Raw genomic sequence first — 13,756 nt, 5'->3', positions numbered from 1 at the left:
TCAACATGAGGCTCTGAACAAGAACTGCATCCCAAATGAAAGTGGCAATCTACTTTTGCTAATGCTAATGGTTTGGAGAGTGGCACCAGGCCCCCTCCCTCTCACTTCCTGTAAACTCTGCAGTGATCAAACACTATTCACACTCTACCATACACAAATACACATACCGACACCTGGTTGTCTGACACTTTCCCACCCACACCAAAAAATAAAATCGCCAACATCCCCCTCAAATCAACAAGAGTGTAAACAGTTAAACACTTAACCTTCTTGGAGAGGTGAGGAATCTAAACAAATCGACTCTCAACTACATTGCATGGCCCGCCTGACTGAATTGGCTGCTTTAAATTAAACCACTCTGCCAAATGAAAGGCGTGAACCTGTATGAATAGGACAGCTTATTGCCTATTTTAAATGAAGGGCCCTAGAATTAACTTGGATATTGAACATAACAACGTGCGATATAAAATATTATAATTCCCTAGAAGTAAAATATGCGATTACAGCCTGAAGTATGGATTGGAAAAAATGTCATAATGCTTACACAAAACATCTTGTGGAATGGTATTTACATTCGTCTAGGATGATTCGATCGCAAGTCATTAGATGAGACACCTTGTAACATGTCTCAAATGCATCTCCTGTGCTGACTACACTATCTTTCAAAAAGTTCAAGTTTTATATTAATTTTCTAATAAATTAATACATTTATTCAGCAAAGATGCATTAAATTGACCAAAAGTGGCAGTAAAGACATCTATAATAGAACACAAAAGATTTGTGCTGTTCTTTTGATCTTTCTATAAATCAAAGAATCCTGAAATTAAATGGAACACGGTTTCCACAAAATATTTTACTGTTTTCAACAATTTTTAACCTTTTTTAACAAATAATAAGAAATGTTTATGAGCATCAAATCAGCAAATTAGAATGATTTCTGAACAATCATGTGACATTTAAGACTTCAGTAATGATGCTGAAAATTCAGCTTTACCATCACAGGAATAAATTACATTTTAAAATATACTAAAATAGAAAACAGTTCATTTAACCGTTATATTTATTTATATTAATATAATATTTCTCAATACTACTGTTTTTAATATATTTTGACCAAACAAATGCAGTCTTGGTGAGCATAAGAGACTTCTTTTTAAAAAAATATTACCGACCCCAAACTTTTGAATCATTCACTATGTCAATATCTTCTTAAAAAAAGTGTTGGTACAAAAGCGCGGCTTCAACATACACTCCCAATCTCACAGCAAACATGGCATTTAGAAAGGAATGCACAATATTACTGTAGTGGTGCAGATTTATTAACTGAACTTTAGTGTAAACCACCTACTTGGATGGGGAAAATGTCTTTGAAGTAGTTTTAAACCCTTGTTTTAGTATAAATGTCTATTGACTGATGAATAGGCGGTGCGTCACTGTTGTCCAATACACAACAGGATAGATTTGCATTTTCAACACTGTAGACATTCGCATTTTCGACTATCTCTGAATATGTTTAGAGCAATCGAATCATATCACAAAAGCATTGAAACCTGTACTTAGTGCTGCCCACTTGTGATCAGATCACAAGTATATCAATACCTCTCATCGACCAGCAGCAGCTATTGCATGTAGCAATCTATTTCATTGACAGATGCCTTCTAAGAACAACACAAAATGCAAACCATTCAATACTATGACACATAGTGCGAAAGTTGGCAGCGCATAACTGTCGGATCAATACATAAAGACAGGGAGAGTCCATCTTGGTGCTTTCTAACACAAACAAAAGCCCTCTGCCACAGCCAGATGGCGCTCTTTCCCCCTTCCTCCCTGAATCGTAATGGCGAAGGAAAAGGAAAGCAACAAAGAAGCATCACTCTTCCCTTCTCCCATGTGCCAGACGGAAACGCAAACAAATCGGCTCACTGCTGACCTGTGAAGCTACTGTTCATTTCAGGAACCTCATCATCATCCTCAGTCTCGGTAGGCACTATTCCAGCATTTTGCATCTCATTGTAGGACTTGGTGCGGCGTGGGGTTGACTGCTGGGAACCAGGAAGGCTGTCTTGCAGAGCATCGCCAGTAATCACTTTCCCACTAGGGGGCTGGCTGGGCGGCTTGGGTGTTCCATAATAGTTACCTAGGCAACAAGAGGATATTACCAGTATTCAGAACAGGAGGGTTAAAGGAAATGCAAGACATGATGATGTGGGGTTTTGCAAATGCTCTGTTATGAAAATGACTGCTTGTCTTCATGAAGTTGATGCAACTTTAATGGGAGATAATGGTATCAGTGTGTCTGGACAATCAGGCAGTATTGTTTAAGGGCGATGAGCGTGCACAATGGACAGAGCTGTCTGTCTGAACAAAAGCACTCCACATCATTAAATGAGAGTGATAAATTTAGAATTCAGCCACATCAGGCCGAGTGATCAACCTTAATATTAATTAAGAGATTCATTTTGATTAAAAACAACAGCAGCACAGAGTAGAAACAAACAAAAAAAGATTTTAAGTATTAACAAGAATGTCCTTTGTTATGTATATTTAATGTGTGCCCACTCTACCAGTGAACTCACACTTACTGTATATATATAATATATATATATATATATATATATATATATATATATACACACACACACACACACACACATATACACTACTGGTCAAAAGTTTGGAAACATTACTAATTTTTTTGTTTTTGAACGAAGTCTCTTATGCTCATTAAGGCTGCATTTATTTCATAATAAATACAGAAAAAAAACAATAATATTGTGAAATATTATTACAATTTAAAATTATGGTTTTCTATTTTAATATACTTTAAATTATAATTTATTTCTGTGATGCAAAGCTGAATTGTCAGCATCATTACTCCAGTCTTCAGTGTCACATGATCCTTCAGAAATCATTCTAATATGCTGATTTATTATCAATGTTGAAAACAGTTGTGTTGCTTAATATTTTTTTGGAACCTGTGATACTTTTTAATTTATGAATAAAAGGTTAAAAAGAACAGCATTCATTTAAAATATAAATCTTTTCTAACAATATAAATCTTTACTATCACTTATTATCAATTTAACACATCCGTGCTGAATAAAAGTATTAATTTCTTTCAAAAAAAAGAAAGAAAAAGAATTACTGACCCCAAACTTTTGAACGGTAGTGCATATTGTTACAAAAGATTTCTATTTTAAATAAATGCTGATATTTTTTAACTTTAACTTAAGAATCCTGAAAAAGTATCACAGGTTATAAAATAATATTAAGCAGCACAACTGTTTCCAACATTGATAATAAATCAGCATATTAGAATGATTTCTGAAGGATCATGTGACACTGAAGACTGGAGTAATGATGCTGACAATTCAGCTTTGCATCACAGAAATAAATTATATTTTAAAGTATATTAAAATAGAAAACCATAATTTTACATTGTAATAATATTTCACAATATTATTGTTTTTTTCTGTATTTATTATGAAATAAATGCAGCCTTAATGAGCATAAGAGACTTCGTTCAAAAACATTAAAAATAGTACTTTTGACCGGTAGTGTATATTATATATATATATATATATATATATATATATATATATTTTTTTTTTTTTTTTTTTTTTTTTTTTTTTTAAATACACACAAATGAAGACTTCAGATGTAAAACCTCTAAGTCCGTCTGACATTTTTCTTTTAAAGGGGTCATGAATTGAGAAATCAACTTTTCCTTGAGCTTTTGATATATAAGAGGGCATCATACTATAAGAATATCCTGTAAGTTGCAGAACTGAAAATTTCCTTGTTAGTCCAATAAAAGCTTATATTGACACCAGGTATAAACGAACGACTGATCATGGAATGTGCCTGTGTGTGACGTCATGATACAGGACTAAAAATAACATTACCTTTCAAAGGATCCTCATGCTAGGAATATGGTTATTTATTTTCAACAATGTCTCAGTTAAGCTTTATTTATTTGTAGTTAGTACATTTCACTGTGGATTCTTTGGTAAATCAACCGCATTTCGACGCAAGCTTTGCAAACAGACTTTTACTATATGGACTCAACAGTAATGCGACAACATGTAAGTAACTGTGTTAATTCTAATGCCTGATCTAACATGGAATGTTTCATGTACAGTCAGATGTGTCAGTAAATCAAACCAGTGACGAAAAGGTCAACTTCACGTTGTTTCACTTAGTAGGATGAAAATAATCTGTTATTTAAACGGTGATTAAATTATATATAGAAATTGATCAAAGAACGCTTACTTTACAATCGCTAGAGCTGTCAATCAAGCAGTGCGCGCTGGAGCTGTCAATTAAACAACGCAAGTTTATCAGTGACTGAGTTCTGGACTCGCACCAAAACTCTCGTTTTATTCAAAGAATCTCTTAGTTGCATCAAGTTTGCACTGTTAGTTATGATGAAAGCATTCATTAGTGTGCAAAAATTGAGTTGTAATGACAAGATCACTGCATTCATGCGCTCAACAACATGTCTGTGATCGGCTACAATGCTCATCACTGCAACTTTTCATGCCAGGATCTAAATATAATGCCATAGATCTAAATGTAATGCTTTTCACAATTAATTAACCTTGAGAGCTGTAATAGTAAAAACGTGCTAAAAGTTTTCGAGAGAGTAATACTTAGCTATTTCATAGGCAAAGATGTTAGTCAATCACAGCAGTGGGTGTGTACACTGTTTTAAGGGGCGTGTCTGCTGTGAGATGTCAGAGCATTCAAATAAGAGGGCTAAAATCATTGTAGGAAAATGCCTTTTATTTCTAAATTACGACAATTTTTGATGTAAAAAGCATTCTAACATTATAAGTGCACCTCAGGAAACATAATAAAACAATAAAATAATGCAGTTTAAATGAGCATCTTTATCAGGCTCCTATGTTTAGGTTCAGTAATTTCACTTTAATGACAAAGAAAAAGGTTATTAGTCAGTTATTGAAATGCCTTATTTTCAAAAATGTCACTCATAAGAGTAAAATAAAAAAACATAAAAATGCTCATTTAAAAGAAAAATGTCAGACAGACTTTTAGGTTTAAAAAAAAAAAATAAAAAATGTTATGATTAAATAAATAAGAACTATTAAGCGTGTGCACTATTTATAGGTCACTAATCAAATCAAAGTAAATTTGATTATGTAATTGTATAATAAAGGTCAGACTTTTTCCATCTCACAATCCACAGTTATTGTGAGCTGATCTTGATCTATGAGCTTTGGTTTAACGTAACTAAATCTTTATATTGTTTGTATGACTTACAAAAGCAAATCCAAAAAGTTTTGCAATAAATAAAAGTAAATTCTCTATGTATTTATATGAGAAAAGCAGATGTCTTCATGGGAAGGATTCAATAAGAATTTGCATCCCATAATGCATTGCTGATCAAAGGTTTCCAACACCTTCAATGATCTTTCCAATCATTATTGGGATTTTTTTTTAAAATATATTGTATGTAAAGGCTAAGCAAAAAGCATGTGTTTATACTCTATAGATTGCAGTTTACCTTCATAAGATCCAATCTCCAACAGTGTCCCAGTCTGTTCAAGCTTTAGAAACTCCTCCACTGACAAAAAATTATAATCTACTCCTGGCACCTCTCCGTCACGAGGACTGCGGGTCGTACCTGTAACAAGCAAAAAAAGGAGAGAGAACACATAAGATAATGACAACATAAAACTGCTAATTTATGCTCAAAACCACATATACCACCATGTCTACGATTACCACCTACATCAGGGCCAACAACAACCACATGCTACAGTCTACATGCTCCTGGAAGCCAATCGCTGGGTGTGAAATAAGCGTGAGAGAGCCTTGCACAGCTAAAAGTGAAGATGTTGTAACACCTTGATGATAATTGGTTGTAGGAGAGCAAAGTGTGCCCCTACCCCCACTGTATTGCTCTAACTACATATTAGATTAAAGTAGCTTTAGGGATCAAAGAGTCCATACGGCTGCTCTGCCTCCTCTATCACATTCCTCTAGACCCCGTTTAGACCTTGTATTAAAATCTGTCTCTGGGAATGCAATCACAAGTGGTCAGTAATAAATACAGGTGTAAATATGGTCCAAATGAATCCCAAACAATGGTAAAAGACAGTCTATTGATCCATCAATCAACCATGCACTTAAAATAAAATTTCATAAACACATCTATTAAAAAACAGCTTCAAAACATGCAAAGATCTTTTAAATGTAATCTTGCTGTATTCATCCTGGTTTCATATTATTTAAAAATATTTTATGATTTTCAAGAAATGTTTCATTTTAATCACTATTAAAAAAATGTCATGTGGTGTAACCATCAAAAAAGACGTAATCAGATATTTTCCTTAAGCTTGAACACATGAATGAGATCTTAAAATATTAAAATGTCATGTAGTGCAACTCCACAAAAATAATAAATGCTTTAAAAATTATTCACATATATATATATATATATATATATATATATATATATAATTACATATATATATATATATAAATAATATATAATTATCCATTTTAAGAGATTCTTAATTTTGCTTGTTAATATATTTTTCAAAAGGTTTTGTAATTTTACTCTAAGAAATAATACAATATTAATATTAACTACTTGACACAGTTTTTTTTTTTTTTCATAATATCAGGACAATTGTATCGCCCTGACATTTCTGAATATGATATGAAGTTATGATATGACGATGTTATGACTTGATTTGATATGAGATATATGATATATGACATGACATGACAATATATGATATATGATATGATCATGTAAAAATTAAATATTGTAGTAGATTTAATATATTTTAATACATTTCTGAATATATGATATTACGATATGATATGATGTTATGATTTGATGATTTGATATGATTGATATATATTACATGACATGATATATATATGATATATGATATGATCATGTAAAAAATTAAATATTGTAGTAGATTTTTTTTAATATATTTTCAAAAAAAAAAAAAAAATAGTACAAAAAAGATGCCAGTTTTCATGCCATTGTGTAAACAGGCCTTGCATCACATATTTCCTTCTTTCCTTTTTTTCTCCACACATTCTATTCGAGTGGACTCCGATAACCCTAGAGCATGTTTATTAGACATCATGATCAATCATAATATCATCCACACACACACAGCACTTTTACGGATGTGAAGTGCATTTGCCCCTTGCGTTGTACCTGTAATCAATATCTCTCCTGTCATAAAGCACGTCTTGTCAACACAACTGTATTTGTTTGCACATGGACACTGGGGTCTTCTGCAGCTATTTGTGATGCTGAAGGTTAAGACGGTGGCCTGGCAGTCAACACGTGTCTCACACACTCATCCTGCTGTGTGCTGTATCTCCCCATCACTTGATGGAACTGATGAATAGCTGATATAAATAGCACCCCGCGATGGGAGATGCTCTTTGGCAGCCATCTTAGTGACACTGGTAATAAATCAAAGATGTGATGATAACTCAGTTTTCTTAACAACCTCGCTATGTAATATTCTCTTTGGTTTACAGGCTCTATCGACAGTGAGCATAGTGTAAAACACAAGCCCCAAAATGGATGCTGTGCAAAGCCTGTGTGTCACTTTAAATAGGAATCAGGTCTTTTTAGCCATTTCATTTAGATGTAAACTTCCATGAAATGTGTTTTCGTTGAGCTTGTGATTTATAGGAGCATGATTTTTCCTCAAAAACTGAAAACAGCCTATATCTGCTAGAAATGTTTGAGCATATTTGTATTTAATTTCTCCAACGGTCACAGAATGTCATTTACGCACACTACACAAAAGTTTAGGATAACAAGATTTTTTTTTAAAGAAATTAATACTTTTATTCAGCATGGATGCATGAAATTGATTAAAAGTAACTACATTGGTAATGTTACAAAGGATTTCTATTTTAAATAAATGCTGTTCTTTTGAACTTTCTATTAATAATAATAATAAAAAACCCTGAAAAACAGCAGAACTGTTTTTAACATTATTAATAATAAGAAATGTTTCATGAGCAGCAAATCAGCGTATTATAATGATTTCTGAAGGATCATGTGACACTGAAGACTGGAGTAATGATGCTGAGAATTCAGCTTTGCAATCAGAGGAATAAATTACATTTCAAAATATATTAAAATAGAAAACAGTTCTTTTAAATTGTAATAGTATTTCACAATATTACTGTTTTATTGTATTTTAAGGTTCCCTTGGTCAGCATAAGAGACTTTTTTCAAAAACATTACAAAATCTTACAGACACCAAGCTTTTGAATTATAGTGTATATATTAATGCTGACAATGACCTAAAAATTCATTGAAAATTTTGAAATATTTTGGGTCAAATGACTCTATGGGCCATATTTTAACGAACTAAGCGCATGGTCTGAAGCGCATGGTGCAGGTGCACTTAGGACATGTCCGAATCCACTTTTGCTAGTTTAAAATTGAAAAAAAAAAAAAAAGGTTGGTGCGCCAGGCTCATGGTCCAAAAGGGCTGTACCTAATCTCTTAATGAGTCACGGGTGTGTTTAGGGCGCAATGTGCAATAAACCAATCAGAGTGTCATCTCCAATTCCCTTTAAAAGCCAGGTACACTTGCACCATATCGGATTGCTATTCACATGGCGGAATATAGACACCCTCAACCTGACGAGTCAGTTTAAATACATGGGTTAAATAATTAGCCAATTTCATTCATCATTACTGCAAAATAGTAATTCTGATACATGCGATGACTATTCATTATGACATTTTTTTTTTTGATATTTGGAGTGTACGAGCGCTGTGCACCCGCCTATAGGCACATATTACATTGCACCCTTTAAATAAAAATAAAAAAAATACTGCGGTATTGACTTTAGACCAGGTTTTTGTTGGTCAATGTCGCAGTCATTTTCAGTTTCCTCAAAATAGCAACATGCCAACAATGCACCTGAACACACCTCATTTACAGATCAGCACACCCATGGGCGAACAGATGGGTGCAAGTGCATTTCCTATTTAAACAACGTGGGCACTGGATGTGAGAATGATAACTGCGTTGGGCTGAAACTAGCAAAAAACACTTGATTCGCGCCTGGCGTCGCATTGCGGCGGGTGTATGATAGGGCCCTATGTGCCTTGGAACCAACAATACTACAATATAGTCCCTTGTCTTCCATTGTTTGACAAACAGATTATCATACATGCTATTGGTTGAACCAGAAGTTCACTGAACTCAGACTGCTCAAACAAAAGAGCAATGTTTTGAAAGCAATAAAGAGCTGTAAATATCATTTTTGAAGAAATCAATCCAATGACTCAATGACAGTATTGATGATAGATGATACATTTTCATGCTATCCTTCACTTCACTATTTGAAGCATGCAATAATACACCCTAGTTCTGCTGCTCAGAACAATAAATAGAAAACAGCACTGATGTATGTACACTTTACACAACACGTACAAACATGAACCGATGTCACTACTGCAAGTAGAAAAAAAATATATCCACATATATATATAAATAGCATGACTGTCACATGATGATATAATTTCTTGTTGCTAGGGACAACCCTTGAAGGATTCAATCCCTGAGAGCCTCATCTCTGATTTGTGAGGGGATCAAACTATTTCATATCACACACTATGCCACAGTGAAAACCGAGTGCAAAACAACAGCCACAAAAATAAACACACCCTTTCAAGGCAAATCTCTGTTATTTACAGTAAGTCAGGCACCTGTATGAAGTAAACTTTTATATCAGACACACAACAGATTATCCATTTAAACAGGCCAGTCAATTTATTGCACTTGAAAAGCTGCATGTACCGTTTCATGCACATGCTTGATAAACATACTGTATTCCAAACTAAGTCGGATGTGGGATACTCCTACTTGATACCTCAGACTTCTGACCATAAAAGCACTCTGTTGTCAAAGGCTCGGCGGATGATTTGCAGTGATACGATACCTTTTAGACTTAGTATTTCCCCTGAAAAGTATAGATAGCTTTTTTTTTTTGTCAAGTATTATAGGAACACTGAGTCACTGATGCTTTTGTTTGCTTAAGGCCCTCGATATACTGGTGTGATGTCATTTTGAACAAAATCAGGCCAAAGCAAAGTTCGTTTCAAGAGTTCTAACCAAAGCAAACTTTTCGGAAAAGACCTTCGAAGAACCATTGGTTCATGGCGATTACATAATAGGTAGGTGTGGCTCTGAAATACAGCCTTCTTTGATGTGGAATTGGGGGAGGGGGCCGTCTTCAGAAAAGTTTGATGGCATTTTCTTTTCCTCCTACCTCTGTATAAGCACAACACTGATTTGTGTACAGAGGTAACAATGGAAACAGTATATCGCTGCTTTTCCATAAGGCCGTGTGTCCAGCAAAGTGTTTTTTCCAGCGGCTAGTGTACTTTTCCAATTGTTTTCAATGGGAGCGTTTTGTTTTTTAAACGGCAGGAGTGTAACGAGGCGCCAAGCTTCTATTTTACACTGAAACGCTGAACTCTCAGCGTTTTTTAACGGTCGCCTCGAGTTGAAGAATGTTCAACTTTGGGTAAAACGCAATGCTCATCACTGTCACTTTGTACCCAGCCGTCCAATCACATTGGAGGAGGGGCGGGACAAATATAACACCAACCAACCACCACATAATCGTGCTTTTACAAAAAAAATAATCAATTCAACATCCGGTTTGGCACCTCAACTCTATGACTTTTCTGGTATTTTTTTTTTCCAAACATTTAAATAAAATTGACAAATTTATTTGAATCTACTCAAAAGAACAAATGTCTTACAAATCAAACAACATTGTCTATATTACATAATAAATAAATATGTACACTAAAAGTTTGGGGTCAGAAAGAAGTCTCTCATGCTCACCAAGGCTGTATTTATTTGATCAAAAATACAATAAAAACAGTAATATTGTGAAATATTATTACAATTATTATTACTTTTCAACATCATTACTCCAGTCTTCAGTGTCACATGACCCTTCAAAAATCTGATTTGGTGCCCTAGAAACATTTCTTATTATTATCAATGTTGAAAACACTGCTGCTTAACATTTTTGTGGAAACCATGATGCATTTTTTTTTTCAGGATTCCTCGATAAATAGAAAGTTCAAAAGAACAGCATTTATTTGAAAGAAATATTTTGTATTTATTTTTGAAAGAAATTATTAATTTCTTTATAAATATCATGTCTTCACTGTCACTTTTCAACAATTTAATGCACCCTTGCTAAATAAAGGTATACATGTCTTTTAAAATAATGTACTGATCCCAAACTTTTGAATGGTACTGTATGTTTACTACAGAAATGTCCACAATTTTCACTACAATTTTTAATATTTTATTTATTTGCATGACTTTTACACAATGTAAAATTTCTTGATATTTCCAGGTTTTCCATGACAGTGGAAACCCTGAATTCAATTGTGAATGGCCTTAATTATCCCTGGGTGTACATGTGACATAAGCACACTGTTTAGCAAGACTAAATTACAGTATAGAGTACAGTACACTTCTCTTTACAGACATTTTTTTCAAACAAAGAAGTCAACACACCTTGATGCTGCTGTTAATGTACTTATTCTAGACAACTGAAAGCTCACAGGGTGCCCAAGTACTAAATGAACCAAAGGTGAGGAGCCGTGACAACAAACATCACAATCTGCAGCTGTTCGATCCCAGCCTACACACACTCATCAGTTGTGGGTCAGTAACTATGAACAGAAGGGGTTACTGTCGCCAAATGGCATGATCCAGGGCCCAAAAGAGAAACAATTACCTAATGGGGGTTTACAACCCTCTGCTAAATGATAACCCCCTCACTGACACACACACAGCTGCGTCACAGGCTGTAGCTGCTACTACATTGGCTGGTCTTTGTATTTCCAAGCAGTAAAGTGTATGTGTATGTGCGGCTGGACACATTTTCTCTCCGGAAAAGAACAGCACCACTTCACAATGAATCAGCATCAGGAGTTCCCACAATGCAGCCTGGGAACATGCAACACGTGCACTCAAAAATCACCTCAAATCTGTTCATAGAAAGTGACTAAAATGATATATTATGTACTGTATATGGAGTGTTTTCTATCAAAGCCAGTTTCCATAAAAAAAAGAAGTGTATTGTGAAGTAACCGTGATGTTATATCTCACAATTATCGCCTTATTTCTCACAATGTGACAATTTTGCATTCGTTTCTCATTACTGAAACTTTATATTTTGCGATTGCGAATACATTTCAACAGGGAAATCTTAAAGATCAGATTTCACATGTTTCAAATTATTTTTTTATGGAGGTGATGGTAAAGCATCCTCAAAGAGGTTGTTTCATGGAAAACAGGATTTTCCCTGCATCTACTTTTGATATAAAAGACCTCGATAGACTACGGAAAGCATTCAAAACTCAAAGAAACTAAGTTGCAAAAACAGGTCATTCTGTAATTGTCACAGTATCGATGTAACAACCATGAGGGAATTAACATATTACCGCCCACATTTACACATCAACAGCTATTCAGTATTCAACAGCATGGCCTGTCCTGATGAATGCAGTGTGAACTGCACCAGTAGTTTACATATGCAAAGAAGTTAGCCAATCATAACAAAGGTCATTTACATTTAGATGTCTTATATAAAGGTAGAGTCACTAAAAACAACCCATTTAATTCTAATGGTCACAGAGAGGGTGTAAAATGGCCAGGTAAAGTAAAATTAAAACTGTTTTGGTGCAAAATCCTTGGCTAACATTATAAGTGGATGTCAGTGAAAAATATGCAATGCCTTAAAGGTGAAGATGAAATGAATCCCTGTGGTTTTCAGTGAAAAGAAAGGCACTCTCTTCTTGTTCTAGGTGTAGTCAAGGTCTGGCAGGTCTGGCTGAGATGTTGACATGCTGTCTGATTCTGGATCAGTCTGTCAGGCAGTAATCCCCTTTAGTCTCAATGTAGCCTAAACCTGGCTGAGCTGTTGACTCAGATTATGACTGATTCTGGATCTGTCTGTCATGCTGAATGGCATTTCTTCAGTTAGCATCAGTTTGGGTAAATTTGGGTACACAGCTTCCTTTTTGTCCACATGGGGATTCAAAGAGTAGATTAAGTGCATAATTTAAATATTGTCTCTAATTTGAATATGTAGAAATTAAAATTTTAAAAATATAATTGTTTACTCACCCTCAGATCAAACACAAACTAATTTTTTCCCCTTCTGTGAAACAATTTTTTTTTTGCAATTACAATTAGGGATGTACCCGAAATAAAATTCTGAGTGATACGATAAAACTAGAATTATTTGTCCAACAGCCAATAAATGCTGGATATTAAAATCCTACACTATTTTGTCTAAATAAAATAAATCAATCGTTTTAAGTGCTACAACATTGTAATATGCATTATGAAAAAAATGATATTCATTAAGACTTTTGCTAAAGATTATATTTATTATTTTAATTAAACTATGTGTTTTTAAAGTGTTTAGACTTTAAGTGAGCGTTAGATGATGACAAAGGTAATATAAATGCAAAAATAAAGTAAACAAGCATAGAATTATCCTGATATATAACCCACATCAAATGTTAAACTAAAAAAAGAATCTCTAATATAACATAGTACTGTATTATCCATTCCTAGTTATAATGGAAGGGGATTGAATCATTCAAGCTTCAAAAAAGACACATAGGTATAACAAAAGTATCATAAAAGTGGTTCATAAAACTCATGCACTATATTCCAAG

At 34.1% G+C, this 13,756-nt stretch overlaps 1 protein-coding gene across 12 annotated transcripts in view; it reads right to left on the bottom strand.

Moving 5' to 3' along the window:
• Nucleotides 1-13,756, bottom strand: part of magi1b (membrane associated guanylate kinase, WW and PDZ domain containing 1b) — a 149,777-nt gene that overhangs the window by 55,575 nt on the left and 80,446 nt on the right. For 11 of the 12 annotated variants that reach the window (XM_051912009.1, XM_051912005.1, XM_051912007.1 and 8 more), the window contains 2 exons: nucleotides 5,531-5,650; nucleotides 1,934-2,140 (listed from right to left, as the gene is read on the bottom strand). In XM_051912009.1, the coding sequence (XP_051767969.1) occupies nucleotides 1,934-2,140; nucleotides 5,531-5,650 (327 nt within the window). Of the gene's footprint in view, nucleotides 1-1,933; nucleotides 2,141-4,275; nucleotides 4,645-5,530; nucleotides 5,651-13,756 lie in introns of those variants that run through there. The other variant, XM_051912012.1, reaches the window with a different exon arrangement.

This window comes from Ctenopharyngodon idella, chromosome 11 (genome assembly GCF_019924925.1).
Source record: "Ctenopharyngodon idella isolate HZGC_01 chromosome 11, HZGC01, whole genome shotgun sequence".
NCBI lineage: Eukaryota > Metazoa > Chordata > Actinopteri > Cypriniformes > Xenocyprididae > Ctenopharyngodon > Ctenopharyngodon idella.
This window is presented reverse-complemented; position numbering and strand designations above follow the sequence as displayed.